Genomic DNA, 16,633 nt, shown 5'->3' with positions numbered 1-16,633 from the left:
ACTGCGATACGAGAACTGAGGATGGATCAACAACATTGTTACTCCACAATACTAACCTAATTGATAGAGTGAAAAGGAAGCCTGTACAGAAAACTATTCCAAAACATGCATCCTGTTCTCAATACAGTGTTATGTTTGGGGCAAATCCAATACAACACTTTTTTATTTCTTTTAAAAAAGAGGAACCTTTATTTAACTAGACAAGTCAGTTAAGAACAAATGCTTATTTACAATGATGGCCTACAGTGGGTTAACTACCTTGTCAGCTCGGGATTTGATACAGTAACCTTTCGGTTACTGGCCAACACTAACCACTAAGCTATCTGTATACTCCATATTTTTCAAGCATAGTGGCGGCTGCATCATGTTATGAGTATGCTTGTAATCATTACAGACTGGGGAGTTTTTCAGGATACAAAACGAAACTGAATGGAGCTAAGCACAGGCAAAATCCTGGAGTAAAACCTGGTTCAGTCTGCTTTCCACAAGAAACGGGGAGATTAATTCACCTATCAGCACAGGCAAAATCCAAGAGTAAAACCTGGTTCAGTCTGCTTTCCACCAGATAGTGGGAGATTAATTCCCCTTTCAACAGGACAATAACCTAAAACAAGGCCAAATCTATACTGGAGTTACTTACCAAGACAGTGAATGTTCCTGTATAGCTGAGTTACAGTTTTGACCTAAATCTACTTGAAACCCTAGGCAAATCTTGAAAATGGTTGTCTAGCAACGATAAACATCCAATTTGCCAGAGCTTGAAGCGGTTTGAAAAGAATAATGGGCAAATATTGTACCATCCAGGTGTGCAAAGCTCTGAGACTTGCCCAGAAAGACTCACAGCGGTAATTCTAACTTGTATTGACTCGGGCGGGTCAATACTTATGTAAATGAGATATTTCTGTATTTCATTTTCAATAAATTAGCAAAAATGTCTAAAAACATCTTTCACTTTGTCATTATGGGGTATTGTGTGTAGGTAGATAGGTGGGGAAAATATATTTAATCCATTTTGAATTCAGGCTGTAAGAACAAAATGTGGAATAAGTCAAGAAGTATGAATACTTTCTGAAGGTACTGTAGACTTGAAAATCATACACGCTGTTCAGGCGATGTATAATTTGCCTTTACAAGCCTAAATAAAACCAGGGAACAGTTAGGGATAACGATACTCATTGCATTAATACAATATAAACATCTACTTGAGATAAACACATGGAATTTAAACTTTGTGAATGCAACATTGAATGCAGTCCATACTTACACTCTCATTTCAAGACAAGCAGACTTCACATACAGCACATGACAGTTAGGTGAGGTGTTGCATACTATATATACAAGTCATGCAATGCAAGTTGGATGGACAAAACAGGAGATGAATGGTTGAGGAAAAAGTACTAACGTGTGAATGACCACCCTGATGAGCTTTTTATCAATGGGCTTTGTTAAAACTATGAGTGATTTCCTTTAATTTTTTTTTTGAAATTAAACGTTTAAAATCTAATCCAATTTTAATGGCAAATACATACAGTATTTAAGAATAATCAATGATAACGGGCATGTGCGGCTTGAATACAAAAAATATGGCATTTATGATTTGACATGTTAACAGTTATGAGACGTTAGATGACGTGTTAACAATTGTGAGATGGTGAAGCAAAAACAGAAGGTCTACATTTTTCATAAACGACTAAAGGCTGAAACACTAATGGACTAAAAACGAAGTTAAGGGGAATAACGAATCATGTTTGGTTTTAAACCCATTTTATTTTATCAGTGGTTAAAAGTCATCCAAATCTGTAGGCTCAGTGTCCATGCCAATTTCAAATTGTCTTTTTGTGCAGCTTGATCATTAAAAGAAAATAATTTAAAAAGAAAGATGAAATCCACATTAAAACAAATTTATATGGTCCTCTCCATGAAATACATTTAAAACAAAAAAAGTTAAATCAATGTTGTAGTGTACCATTTGAAGAACATTCCGTTTTATTAAGACGCAATAAACTAAGAAGTGCATTAGTGTATGCTTAAACTGCATTTTCAAAAGATTCCACCCTGGTTCTTATTACCTTGTTTGTATTGAAATTGGCCATTGAAAGTCTAAGTTCATGTGTTAAAGGGAGAAAGTGGCAAATGTTAAAATGCAGCTGTTTCTGGTATCTGGTATTAAGAAAACATTTCAAAGCAGTGAATCGCAATGAAAGAAAGTAAGACAGCCTTGTCACTTCCACTCAATCTGTTGTGGGAGAGTGGTTATGGTACATGTTCCAAACTTAATTACAAAATTACCAAACATGTCTATATAAAAATGAGTTTAGGATTTGATTAAGAAGTTAGACAATGGAGTAGAAAAGAAGATTCGAGGCTGTCTACTCACCCAAAGGGAATTATATTGTTTTGATAAGACATTAGCAACTGCATTTTTTATTTTTTTTACTTAAAAAGGAAAACACTAAAAAGGAAATAAAATACGTACCAAATACCAAGATAACATTTTTTAAATTCTGCGATAGTTTAAGAAACTTGCTATACATTGTTTTAATTTACACCATCTGAGCTGCCAAAAAGTATAAAAGTATCGATATTCACAAATGACTATACAATAATCCTTAAATCAGTAGGTCCAAAAACTAAGTATTCCCAAAATGTAAAAAGAAATATTCCCCCAGTATTTAAAAAATAAAACAAATATATATAAAGATGTCAACAATATTTAATATACTTAAGACTTACAGTAGTGCAACTACCTATTGTCTGTAAAAAAAAAGGAAAAAATACATCTTTAAAAAGCACTAACTTTAAAAAATACCTTTAAAAAGGAACACACCTGTGCATATTATTGCTGTTTGAAAAGATAGCACAATAGTTTGAAAAGAAGGCACATGGGCCCTGGTAGTCTTAGCCAGATACCGTGCAGGGTATTGGAGATGAAGTAAGATACTGGACAAAAGGATCACAGCAGAGTCCCAGGGATGAGCTGCAGGAGGGGTAGGTAGATCGCAGAGGGGTTTGTGGGGAAAAGTAGGTTCAAGGGGTTGTGCAGGAGAACATGGTGAGAGACACAAGAGGTAAGAATGTTTCTGAGGTAAGAGTCACACAGACGTGGTGACTGTAGCATTATTGACCTCGTTTTTGTTGGAATCCAGGCCTTTGGCAGCGTTCAGGTCGTTGCGGAGGTTCTCCGCTGCTTTCTTCATAGTCTTCAGCTCGCCTGGGTGAGGAGTGGCCCGTCGCATCAGCGTTCCCTGTGGGGAGGAAATAAAGAGGGACAGGGAGGAGAAACAGTGAGACGGATCTGTAAGACTGAATGGACCCAGATTAATCAACAGGTCTGTCATTCTGTCATGTATTATATTACCTTCATAGCAACGTATATAATGTGTTATACACCCAGTCACCAGTTTATGCATGGTTCATTCCTACAGACAGTGAGTCACATGGCCATGAGTTGCTATATACTGTAAAGCAGGCAGACAGGCATTCAGTTACTGTTCGATTGAACATTAGAATGGGCAAAACGGGTGACCTAAGCAACTTTAACTGTGGTATAATTCAGTATCTCAGAAACGGCCGGCCTCCTAGGCTTTTCATCCACGGTAGTGTCTAGGCTTTCATGAAAATAGTGCAAAAAACATCCAGTAAGTGGCAGTCCCGTGGATGAAAACAGCTTGTTGATGAGAGGTCGAAAGAGAATGGCAAGAATCGTGCAAGCGAACAGGTGGGCCACAAACAGGCAAATAACGGCGCAGAACAACAGTGGTGTGAAATTCGCATCTCAGTCCTTGTCACGGATGTGCTATTGCAGCAAATGACCACACCAGGTTCCACTCCTATCAGCTAAAAATAAGTGGTGGCTCCAGCGGGCACGCAATCACCAACACTGAACAATTGAGGAGTGGAAAAAAAAATATTTGCCTGGTCCGACAAATCCCGGTTCATGTTGTGTCATGCTTATGGCAGAGTCAGGATTTGGTGTAAGCAGCATGAGTCCAGGGCCTAGTACACCTTGGGTCCCTTGATACCATTTGAGCAACATTTCCATGACCCCAAATAATTCAGGCTGTTCTGGAAGCATTGGTTATGATCCGGTACTATATGGGTCTACCTAATAAACTGGCAACTGAGTGTACATATGCACTTGGACATACATTAAGTTCCAAAATTATTGACACCTTTGATAAAATAGTTTTCTTTAATACTGTATATATATTGTATGCTAAAGAAAATGGGGATACTATTTTATACTAATACAGTTGCACAGAGAAAGAGATTTTGTTAAATCAAGTCATTTTTTCTCAAAAGGCTAGGGTTCAAAATTATTGGCACCTCTGTTTTCAATACCTTACCTTCCGAAGATAACAACTATCCATACGTAAAAATAAAAATGCGCGCATGACTAAGTCGGCTTTAGATAAATGCGTCTAAATGGTATATTCTATTATTAATGGAATTGACCCCTTTTCTAAAAATATTTTATGAGACTTGAATTGAAGAGGGCAAGTCCATAAGCGCAGACGAAGGATATCAAGGATCAGGAAAAACTGTATGGAGGAATGGTCTAAGATCCCTTTAAAAGGCTCAGTGCAGTGAGTTATTGAAAGGTATTATTGAAAACCAGTGTGCCAATAATTTTGACTTATCTTTGAGGAAAAATAATATTAAATTGTTAAACAAAATCTTTATCTGAGCAATTGTCTTTTTTTCCCTTTTACATACAATATAGCTCAGTATTTGTATTATACAGTGTTTTTTTGCTTATCTTTATCAAGGCTAACAATGATTTCGGACCCGACTGTAATTTAAAAGATCTGAAAGATCAAACAGAGTTCAACCAGTTAATGGACTCAACAACGCTTTATATTAGTTGAATACATATATCTTTAAATCTCTATTCCTTGTTTAGTGAGTATTGACAGTTGACGTTTCAAACGACCCCTGTGAATGGTGAATGGTCTTTTCGACCTCATCGCCTCCTGTCATTCCCCTTCACACACTTCTAGCGCTTCACCTCACCTTTTCATCATCCTCGTCATCATTATCATCCAGGAAGTGGATGGCACTGATCCTGTTCATGGCCCTGTCATCCCAGGTGTCATCCACCACGTCATTCACCAGGCTTTCCAGAGCACCGCAGCGAGCAAGGTTGTCTGAGCCTAAAACAGGATACATTTGATGTGTGTGTGAGGATAGTAATCATTCATATCTTTATTAACTTCACTAGGGTAAAGGGCAGCATTCGGAATTTTGGATGAAAAGCATGCCCAAATTAAACTGCCTTCTACTCAGGCCCAGAAGCTAGGATATGCATATAATTGGTAGATTTGGATAGAAAACTCAAAAGTTTCCAGAACTGTTAAAATAATGTCTGTGAGTATAACAGAACTGATATGGCAGTCGAAAACCTGAGGAAAATCCATCCAGGAAGTACTATTATTTCGAAAGGCTGTTTTTCCATTGAAAGCCTATCCACCTATCCATAAGACTTAGGACCCAGTTCACAATCTCTATGGCTTCTTCTACGTGTGGCCAGTCTTTAGGCATTGTTTCAGGCTTTTACTCTGAAAAATGAGGGAGATACAGCACTTTCAATGAGTGGACAGTGGATATTTCCAGACACGAGTCCAGTGTGTGATCTATTGACAAAGCTTTTGTCTGGTTGAAATACTATTGATTATTTATGACAAAATCAACCCGAGGATTGATTTTAAACATCGTTTGACATGTTTCTACGAACTTTTACTGTGCTTTGACTTTTCATCTGGATGTTGAGAGCGCACTTTGTGCCTTTGGATTACTGAACCAAACGCACCAACAAAACAGAGGTTTTTGGACATAAAGAGGGACATTCTCGAACAAAACAAACATTTATTGTGTAACATGGAGTCCTGGGAGAGCCACCAGATGAAGATCATCAAAGGTAAGTGATTAATTTTAACGCTATATCTGACGTTTGTGACACCTCACCTCTCCTTGAAAAATGGCTGTATAGTTTTTGTGGCTAGGCGCTGACCTAACGCAATCGTATGGTTTGCTTTCGCCGTAAAGCCTTTTTGAAATCTGACACAGCGTCTGGATTAACAAGAAGTTTATCTTTAAAATGGTGTATAATACTTGTATGTTTGAGGAATTTTAATTATGGGATTTCTGTTGTTTTGAATTTGGCGCCCCTGCAATTTCACTGGCTGATGTCGAGGTGGGACGCTACCGTAAAGGTTAATAATTGGCTTTTCAAAATTATGTTCACATGCATGCTTGAAATGTAAGACCTGTGTAAAAACGAACACAAAAGTGGCCTGAATTAACCAACGGATTAAAATCAATGTGTTTGGTATGATTGCATCACTCAATCTGCACCCCCAACCCCCCACCCCTCAGATAAGTGCTTGGAAACATCCAGATCACAGTTTTAAATCCCAGCTTAGTCACAAGCTTAGAGCGAGACAATCTCCCCCCAAATTTGAGCTCACTGACTTGACCTCCACAAGTTGTAGATCCTCATCTGCTGCTCCACAAGTGAATGAGGGTCATGTAATGGAACATAAGAACATAGTCCTCTCATTCCGAGGCACGTCAGGGACTAAGGGGGATGGGCATAACAAGGAACATGCTCCGTAGTCATTCACTCAATGATTCAAATAAAATAAAAACATGACATATGGGTGCAGCAACCAGGTTGTGGAGATCGCACAAAATAATCACTATCAACAGTTGGATCAGGCCTAGATTCCACAAGTCCTCAGCTGAGTCAGAGAGCGAGCCTCTCCTCGCCCAGCAGAGAAAGATTTTAATGGCAGAAGTTCAGTTGGGAGTTAAGCCTCTTTATCTGGGGCAGAAAGCAGCCTACTGGTTTGAGCGTTGGGCTAGTAACCGAAAGTTGGCGAGATCGAATCCCCGAGCTGACAAGGTAAAAATCTGTCGCGCTGGCCATGAACAAGGCAGTTAACCCAGTGTTCCTAGGCCGTCATTATAAATAAGAATGTATTCTTAACTGATTTGCCTAGTTAAATAAAATAAAAAAATAATAATTTTAAAAAGCTGTCCAATCCACTGAGGTCTTTTTATTTTCCAATACATAGCAAAGGAGCAGGCCCTTGGTGGCAGCATAGGATCAGATCAAGATCGATTAGACCTTGTGACAAACTCAAGGCATGGGATCCCACTTAATCCGGCCCACAGGTGGTTGAATAAAAATGCTATAAAATTGTTATACAGTGCAGTCGGAAAATATTCAGACACCTTGATTTTTTTCTACATTCTGTTACAGCCTTATTGTAAAATGAATTAAATATATTTGTTTTCTAATCAATCTACACACAATACACCATAATGACACATTTTATATTGATAGGTTGCACTTTTTATTTTTATAAACTGAAACATCACATTTACAAACGTATTCAGACCCTTTACTCAGTACTTTTTTGAAGCACCTTTGGCAGGGATTACAGCCTCAAGTCTTCTTGGGTATGACGCTACAAGCTTGGCACACCTGTATTTGGGGAGTTTCTTCCATTCTTCTCTGCGGATCCTTTCAACCCCTTTCAGGTTGGATGGAGAGCGTCGCTGCACAGCTATGTTCAGGTCTCTCCAGAGATGTTTGATCGGGTTAAAGTCTGGGCTCTGGATGGGCTACTCAAGGACATTCAGAGCCTTGTCCCGAAGCCACTCATGCATTGTCTTGGCTGTATGCTTAGGGTCGTTGTCCTGTTCAACGGTGAATGTTCGAACTTCGTCTGAGGTCCTGAGTGCTCTGGAGCAGATTTTTTTTATCAAGGATCTCTCTGTACTTTAGATCTTTCATCTTTCCCCTCAATCCTGACTAGTCTCCCAGTCCCTGCCACTGAAAAACATGTTGCCACCACCATGCTTCACAATAGGAAAGGTGACAGGTTTCCTCCAGATGTGACGTTTGGCATTCAGGCCAAAGAGTTCAATCTTGACCTCATCAGACCAGAGAATCTTGTTCCTCACGGTCTGAGAGTCTTTAGGTGCCTTTTGGCAAACTCCAAGCGGGCTGTCATGTGCCTTTTACTGAGGAGTGGCTTCCGTCAGGTCACTCTACATAAAAGCCTGATTGGTGGACTGCTGTATAGATTGCTATCCTTCTGGAAGGTTCTCCCATCTCTACAGAGCAAATCCGGAGCTCTGTCAGAGTGACCATTGGGTTCTTGATCACCTCCCTGACCAAGGCCCTTCTCCCCCTGCTCAGTTTGGCCAGGCGGCCAGCTCTATTAACAGTCTTGGTGGTTCCGAACTTCTCCCATTTAACAGGCTGACTACAACGCTCGTGTCGCGTGCCATCTCATTGGATATACCCACGTGGATGACTGAAAGATGAGCGAGTTCAGTGGCAGTAATGCATCTAATATATGAAAGTTGCCAATCGCAATATAAAGTCAAGAGAAGAAAAAGCCTAGGTGAGATGACTAGAAACAATTCGGTTGACCGTTTTGTGTGGATTAATCGGAGTCGAGGACTTTGTCCATTTCATGTAAAATAACAACTCAATGTTTATATCCCAGGACAAATTAGCTAGCAACAGCAAGCTAGCTAAATAGGACAAATGCTAGCTAAATTGCCATAAATGTTTACTGCTTTTTAACTTGTCCCCAAATTAATGTATTTGGTTCAAAGTTTGTTTTGATATTTTAAGCTGTGTGTCGTGATAGCGTTTGTTGTGGTCGGACAAAATACATTTATGCCCGATGGCGCACGCACGCAGCCGGTTTGGGTTCAGTGTAAGAATGACGGTGTCCACTGTGTTCTTGGGGACCTTCAATGCTGCAGACAGTTTTTGGTACACTTTCCCAGATCTGTGCCTCAACACAATCCTGTCTCGGAGCTCTACGGACAATTCCTTTTACCTCATGGCTTGGGATATGCTCCGACATGCACTGTCAACTGTGGGACCTCATATAGACAGGTCTGTGCCTTTCCAAATCATGTCCAATCAACTGAAATTTACCACAGGTGGACTCCACAGGAAGAAACATCTTAAGGATGATGGATGGAAACAGGATGCACCTGTGCTCAATTTCGAGTCTCACAACAAAGGGTCTGAATACTTATGTAAATAAGGTATCGGTTTATTATTTTTTATAAATTAGCAAAAAATCTAAAAACCTGTTTTTAGTCATTATGGGGTATTGTGTGTAGATTGATGAGGATTTTCTATTTTATTTAATCCATTTTAGAATAAGTATGTAACATAACAAAATGTGTAAAAAGTCAAGATCTCTGAACACTTTCCAAGTGTGCGCACACACACACCAAAAGTTTTAGAACACCTACTCATTCAAGTGTGTTTCATTTATTTTGACTATTTTCTACATTGTAGAATAACAGTGAAGACATCAAATCTATGAAATAACACATATGGAATCATGTAGTAACCAAAAGAGTGTTAAACAAATCAAAAAATGTAATATTTGAGATTCTTCAAATAGCCACCCTTTGCCTTGATGACAGCTTCACACACTCTTGGCATTCTCTCAACTAGCTTCATGAGGTAGTCACCCGGAATGTATTTCAATTAACAGGTGTGCCTTGTTAACCTCTAGGAACCCCCCCCCCCCGGATCCGGGATAATTGTCATCAACTATGCTAAATAACATAGCGCAACGGTCAAATAATCTTACTAGAAAATATTCATATTCATGAAATCACAAGTGAAATATAGCGAAACATAGCTTAGCCTTTTGTTAATCACCCTGTCATCTCAGATTTTGAAATTATGCTTCACAGTGAAAACAATACGTTTTGTGTGAGTTTATCGATATACTAGCAAAACATTATGTACACAGAGCGGCAGGTAACTTGGTCACGAAAATCAGAAAAGCAATCAAATTAATCGTTTACCTTTGATGAGCTTCGGATGTTTTCACTCACGAGACTCCCAGTTAGACGGCAAATGTTCCTTTTGTTCCATAAAGATATATTTTATATCAAAATACCTCAGTTTGATGCATTATGCCTAGGAATCCACCGGAAATAGTGGTCACGACAACGCAGACAGAAATTCCAAATTATATCCATAATGTCGACAGAAACATGGCAAACGTTTTTTATAATCAATCCTCGAGGAGTTTTTCAAATATCTATTCTATAATATATCAACCGGGACAGTTGGCTTTTCACTAGGACCGGGAGGAAAAATGGCTACCTCTCTGTTTAGCGCAAAAATCACACAGAGCAAACAACTGACCACTTACGCAATGTGGACTTTAAGCTCATTCTTCAAAATAAAAGCCTGAAACTACGTCTAAAGGCTGTAGACACCTTAGGGAAGCCACAGAAAAATGAATCTGGTTGATATCCCTTTCAATGGGCAATAGGGATGCATAGAAAGACAGGGGTTTCAAAATAAGAGTCACTTCCTGATTGGATTTTTCTCAGGATTTCGCCTGCAATACCAGTCCGGTTATACTCACAGATAATATTTTTACAGTTTTGGAAACTTTAGAGTGTTTTCTATCCTAAGCTGTCAATTACATGCATATTCTAGTATCCTGAGAAATAGGCAGTTTACTTTGGGAATGTTATTTTTCCAAAAATAAAAATAGTGCCCCCTAGCTTCAATGAATTTGTGGAATTGCTTTCCTTCTTAATGCATTTGAGCCAATCAGTTGTGTTGTGACAAGGTAGGAGGGTATACAGAAGATAGTCCTATTTGGTAAAAGACCAAGTCCATACTATGGCAAGAACTGCTTAAATAAGCAAAGAGAAACGACAGTCCATCATTACTTTAAGACATGAATGTCAGTCAATACGGAACATTTCTAGAACGTTGAAAGTTTCTTCAAGTGCAGTCACAAAAACCATCAAGCACCATCATGAATCTGGCTCTCATGAGGACCGCCACAGGAAATGAAGACCCAGAGTTACCTCTGCTGCAGAGGACAAGTTCATTCGAGTTATCAGCTTCAGAAATTGAAGTAGGTGTGTGATAAGTGCCCCACGGTTTTGATCACATCTAATAAATCACGGACCAAATCTAATGCTTGTAGGACTCTGGAGAATATGCAAAGGAGTGACATAGAATGGGAATAGGATATAACCTGTGGGATTAAACTAATTTCACTATGGGGTAGAATTTGAAGTAAAGGCGCTTATAGCTGATCTATAAATGATTACATACAGTAGGTGTATAGAGAGGCCAGTGACCCCTGAGAAAGCTTTTAGGTAATGAAATTGCCAATGACCAAGATCACGTAATACAAATTGAAACCCATATAGAAAGAATCACTGACATTACAGGTCTCTTTTTAATGTAGGCAGCTGCGGTGGTCATAGTGGTTTTGACAGTAGAAAATACAAAGCTCAGTGACAGCTTAAAATATAATATCCTGGCATTTTTAAAGGTAGGACGGTATTTGAGGTTTATGAATAATAAAAGTTCTAAATATGCTTTATGGGTAGTGCATGGCCCAAGGATGGCAACACATTAATTCCAAGTGGTTTGAATGGGATTTTCTCCATTCTGATTGCTTTTTACTGTTCAACAAAACTTCAACAAAAATAATAGGAGGACAAAACTGACAGTGAACTAGTCCTATTTGTAGTACATTGCATAGGAATTAAAATCCCTTTTTGTAGCCTCAAATTCCAGAACTCAACCAATGGTTTTCCATTTGCATAGTTATTTGTTAAATTCCTGAATTTTCATGACTTTCTTAAATTTCCTGCACTCATTTGTTATTAATTTACACATGGCGTTGCATTTCTTTTGTTCTAGCATGCCTCCATTTCACCCCCCACCCAAAATTCCTTTATCAGAATTATAATTCTCCTCTGACCGTATATTTTCGGTTTAATTGCAGTTCTTACTTTCGTGGGATGATTTCCAGGGGTCTCTATTTGGCAAGCTTGCCCTCACTTGTTGTGCTAGCAAGTTTGCTAGCAGTTCTTAGATGTTAGCATTTTGTTACTGGTGATGAAAATGGATGTTTGTTAGATTTGAAAGAAAAGACGGCAATGTAGATTGATGATAGTCTTCCTAAAAATGTCTTTATGCAAAAGTTCATAAACATTTTACATACACACTTATTTTCACAATGTGAAATACAATTATCAAAAACGAATATACCAACTTCAAGAGAAACAGCCTGGTGGTGGCGGCAGTGCACTGATTAATTAAATGTCCAGTACTAGTCAAAAGTTTGGACACACCTACTCCTTCAAGGGTTCCTCTTTATTTTGACTATTTCCTACATTGTAGAATAATAGTGAAGACATCAAAACTATGAAATAACACATATGGAATGATGTAGTAACCCAAAAAAAAGTGTTAAACAAATCAAAATATATTTAAGATTCTTCAAAGTATCCACCCTTTGCTTGATGAGAGCTTGCACACTCTTGGCATTCTCTCAACCAGCTTTACCTGGAATGCTTTTCCAACCGTCTTGAAGGAGTTCCTAGACATGCTGAGCACTTGTTGGCTGCTTTCCCTTCACTCTATTGTGTTATTGACTGTACGCTTATTTATGTGTAACTCCGTGCTGTTGTTTTTGTCACACTGCTTTGCTTTATCTTGGCCAGGTCACAGTTGCAAATGAGAACTTGTTCTCAACTGACCCACCTGGTTAAATAACGGTGAAACAAAAAATATAAAAAATAATTAAAAAAACTCTGCAGACCAACTCATCCAAAACCATTTCAAATTGGGTTGAGGTCAGATGATTGTGGAGGCCAGGTCAACTGATGCAGCACTCCATCACTCTCCTTCTTGGTCAAATAGACCTTACACAGCTTGGAGGTGTATTGGGTCATAGTCCCACTAAGCCCAAACCAGATTGGATGGCGTATTGCTGCAGAATACTGTGGTAACCATGCTGGTGAGCTGGCCAAGATAAAGCAAAGCAGTGTGACAAAAACATCACGCACGGGGGCATTGTCATGCTGAAACAGGAGAGGGCCTTCCTCAAACTTTTGCCACAAAGTTGGAAGCACAGAATTGCCTAGAATGTCATTGTATGCTGTAGCGTTAAGATTTCCCGTCACTGGAACAAAGCCCAAACCATGAAAAAAACCCAAGGCCATTACAACTTTACAGTTGGCACTATGAGAGTTCTAGAGTTCTCCTGGCATCCGCCAAACTCAGATTCGTCCGTCGGACTGCCAAATGGTGAAGCATGATTCATCACTCCAGAAAACGCATTTCCACTGCACCAGAGTCCAATAGCGGCGAGCATTACACCACTCCAGCCGACGCTTGGCATTGCGCATGGCGATCTTAGGCTTACGTGTAGCTGCTTGGCCATGGAAACCCATATCATAAAGCTCCAGACAAAGAGTTATTGTGCTGACGTTGCTTCCAGAGGCAGTTTGGAACTTTGTAGTGAGGCTTGCAAACGAGGACAGGCGATTTTTATGTGCTACGAGCTTCTGCACTCGGCGGTCCCGTTCTGTGAACTTGTGTGGCCTACCACTTCGCGGCTGAGCTTTCGTTGCTCCTAGATGTTTCCACTTGAAAATAACTTGACTAACAGTTGTCCGGGGCAGCTCCAGCAGGGCAGAAATGTGAAAAAACTAACTTGTTGGAAAGGTGGCATCCTATGACGGTGCCACGTTGAAAGTCACTGAGCTCTTCAGTAAGGCCATTCGACTGCCAATGTTTTTATACACCTGTCAATTTTATACACCTGTCAGCAACGGGTGTGGTTTGAAGGGGTACTATTGGATATATAGGGTATTATTTTCACATTTCTACTCCGCTAGCCAGCACCTCGTCTTAATAGGTGTGCGTTTATTTTTCTTCTAGATCGGCTAGCTATAGCTACCATCGACCAACAACAGAGTTGTTGCCAGTTTGGTTATAGACATTCAATGTCTACTATGTAAAGAAACTGAACTACTAATAAGTGATGCGTTTCAAGGCTGCTAGTGGTTAGCTAGTAGGGGTAAGCAAGCAGAAGTGTAAAAGGGGCTATGCTAAAAGCCTGCGCACGGTATAAGTGCAACTTTTTTTAGCTGTCAATTATTTATTTTTTTATCCCAGGATATGGTCAAATGATAAATTGGCTTTATTCAGAGTGCCAATTTATTTTTGCAAAAACAACGAGGACTCGATATGTGGGTCTTTACCGTCTTATGTGGACAGTGGCTTCACTCCTGCTCGTCTAGTGCTCCTCTTTACATTTGACTAAACTCTCCTTCCAGACTCACATTAAGCATCTCCAATAAACAATTAAATCTAGAATTGGCTTCCTATTTCGCAACAAAGCTTCCTTCACTCATGCTGCCAAACATACCCTCGTAAAACTGACCATCCTACTGATCCTCGACTTCGGCTATGTCATCTATAAAATAGCCTCCAACACACAAACTGGATGTAGTCTATCACAGTGCCATCCGTTTTGTCACCAAAGCCCCATATACTACCCACCACTGCAACCTGTATGCTCTCGTTGGCTGGCCCTCGCTTCATACTCGTCGCCAAACCCACTGGCTACAGGTTATCTACAAGTCTCTGCTAGGTAAAGCCCCACCCTATCTCAGCTCGCTGGTCACCATAGCAGCACCCACTTGTAGCACACGCTCCAGCAGGTATATCTCACTGGTCACCCCCAAAGCCAATTACTACTTTCCTTCCGGTACTCTGCTGCCACTGACTGGAACAAACTGCAAAAATCACTGAAGCTGGAGATTCCCATCTCCCTCACTAACTTTAAGAACCATCTGTCAGAGCAGCTCACAGATCACTGCACCTGTTCATAGCCCATCTGTATACAGCCCATCTATCTACCTCATCCCCATACTGTATTTATTTATTTTGCTCCTTTTGCACCATAGTATCTCTACTTGCACATCCATCTTTTGCACATCTACCATTCTAGTGTTTAATTGCCATATTGTAATTACTTCGCCACCATGGCCTATTTATTGCCTAAACTCCCTTATTTGACCTTATTTACACTCACTGTATATAGACTTTGTTTTCTGTTTTTTTCTACTGTATTATTGACTGCATGTTTTGTTCATTCCATGTGTAACTCTGTTGTTGTATGTGTCGAACTGCTTTGCTTTATCTTGGCCAGGTCGCAGTTGCAAATGAGAACTTGTTCTCAACTAGCCTACCTTGTTATTTAAAAGGTGAAATAAATAAATACAAATTCTATCAAATATACATTTCTCCCGAAATACAAATGTAAAGTGATATGTCATATTGGAAGGACAAAACAAATCTTCCCTTTAATGAAGAGTGTCAAGCAGAGACGCATCAGGTCACATTTTTACAGTCTTTAGGCTCCCGAGTGGCGCAGCGGTCTGAATCTGAATCAGTGCTAGAGGCGTCACTACAAAACCTGGTTCGATCCCAGGCTGTTTCCCAACCCGCCGTGATCGGGAGTCCCATAGGGCGGAGTACAACTGTCCCAGCATCGTCCGGGTTAGGGGAGGGTTTGGCCGGGGTAGGCCGTCATTGCAAAATAAGAATTTGTTCTTAACTGACTTGTCTAGTTAAATAAAAGATTAAATAAAAATGACTCGGCCGGGTATCGAACTCCCAATCTTCCAATATCAGGACAGATACTCTATCCACAAGACCACAGAGTTGGTAGTACATGACAAGACCTTACCTTTACTGTCAGGTTCTAAAGGCTGCTGGGGCAGGAGAACACAGGTGAGCACTTTTTCCCCCGACTCTGGATCCATGTCATTCTGGAAGGTGAGTAGAGGCTGAGACTGGTTCTCTGACAGCCACAGGGCCTTGAGTCGCAGCATGGTCAGAGATATGGGTAGGTGGAGTAGTCTGGAGAGAGATGATAATGTGTTATTGAAAGACTGCAGAGAATATTTCGTGACCCTTATTGATTTGTGGACAGCTCAGTCTACATTGGTGTCAAATATTATGACTTACTTTGCTACATCTAAAAGCATTACTGGGTCTGGAGTATAATAATATACACTACAGGTCAAAGGTTTTAGAACTCGTTCAGGGGTTTTTCTTTGGAGACACCTACTCATTCAAGGGTTTATTTCCATTTTTATTATCTTCTACATCGTAGAATAATAGTGAAGACATCAAAACTATGAAATAACACATATGGAATCATGTAGTAACCAAAAAAGGTGGCTATTCTCCAAATAGCAACCCTAGGACTTGTGTGTGCAAAGCTGTCAACTTGGTATTCTCTCAACCAGCTTCATGAGATACTCACCTGGAATGCATTTCAATTAACAGGTGTGCCTTGTTAAAAGGCACTGATAGGCCATCATTGTAAAAAAGAATTTGTTATTAACTGACTTGCCAAGTTAAATAAAGGTTAAATAAAAGTTAATTTGAGTCAATCAGTTGAGTTGTGACAAGGTAGGGGGTTATACAGAAGATTGCCCTATTTGGTAAAAGACCAAGTCCATATTTTGGCAAGAGCAACTCAAATAACCAAAGAGAAATGATAGTCCATCATTACTTTAAGACATGAAGGTCAGTCAATACGGAACATTTCAAGAAATTTGAAAGTTTCTTCAAGTGCAGTCACAAAAACCATCAAGTGCTATCATGAAACTGGCTCTCATGAGGACCGCCACAGGAATGGAAGACCCAGCTGCAGAGGAAAAGATCAATAAAGTTACCAACTAGAGGTCGACCGATTTTTTTTATTTATTTTTTTATTTCACCTTTATTTAACCA

The 16,633-nt window shown here is 39.7% G+C and overlaps 1 protein-coding gene across 1 annotated transcript in view; it reads right to left on the bottom strand.

Moving 5' to 3' along the window:
* Window positions 1-1,747: 1,747 nt before the first annotated feature.
* Window positions 1,748-16,633, bottom strand: part of LOC135512145 (leucine-rich repeat-containing protein 1-like) — an 82,063-nt gene continuing 67,177 nt past the window's right edge. Inside the window, exons 12-14 of the mRNA XM_064933852.1 lie at window positions 15,579-15,751; window positions 5,014-5,153; window positions 1,748-3,245 (exon numbers count right to left, since the gene is read on the bottom strand). Of these exons, the coding sequence (XP_064789924.1) occupies window positions 3,093-3,245; window positions 5,014-5,153; window positions 15,579-15,751 (466 nt within the window). The 3' untranslated portion in view covers window positions 1,748-3,092. The remainder of the gene's footprint in view (window positions 3,246-5,013; window positions 5,154-15,578; window positions 15,752-16,633) is intronic.

This window comes from Oncorhynchus masou, chromosome 24 (assembly GCF_036934945.1).
Source record: "Oncorhynchus masou masou isolate Uvic2021 chromosome 24, UVic_Omas_1.1, whole genome shotgun sequence".
Classification (NCBI taxonomy): domain Eukaryota; kingdom Metazoa; phylum Chordata; class Actinopteri; order Salmoniformes; family Salmonidae; genus Oncorhynchus; species Oncorhynchus masou.
The sequence above is the reverse complement of the archived record's forward strand: the minus strand, read 5'-3'. Positions and strand labels throughout refer to the sequence as shown.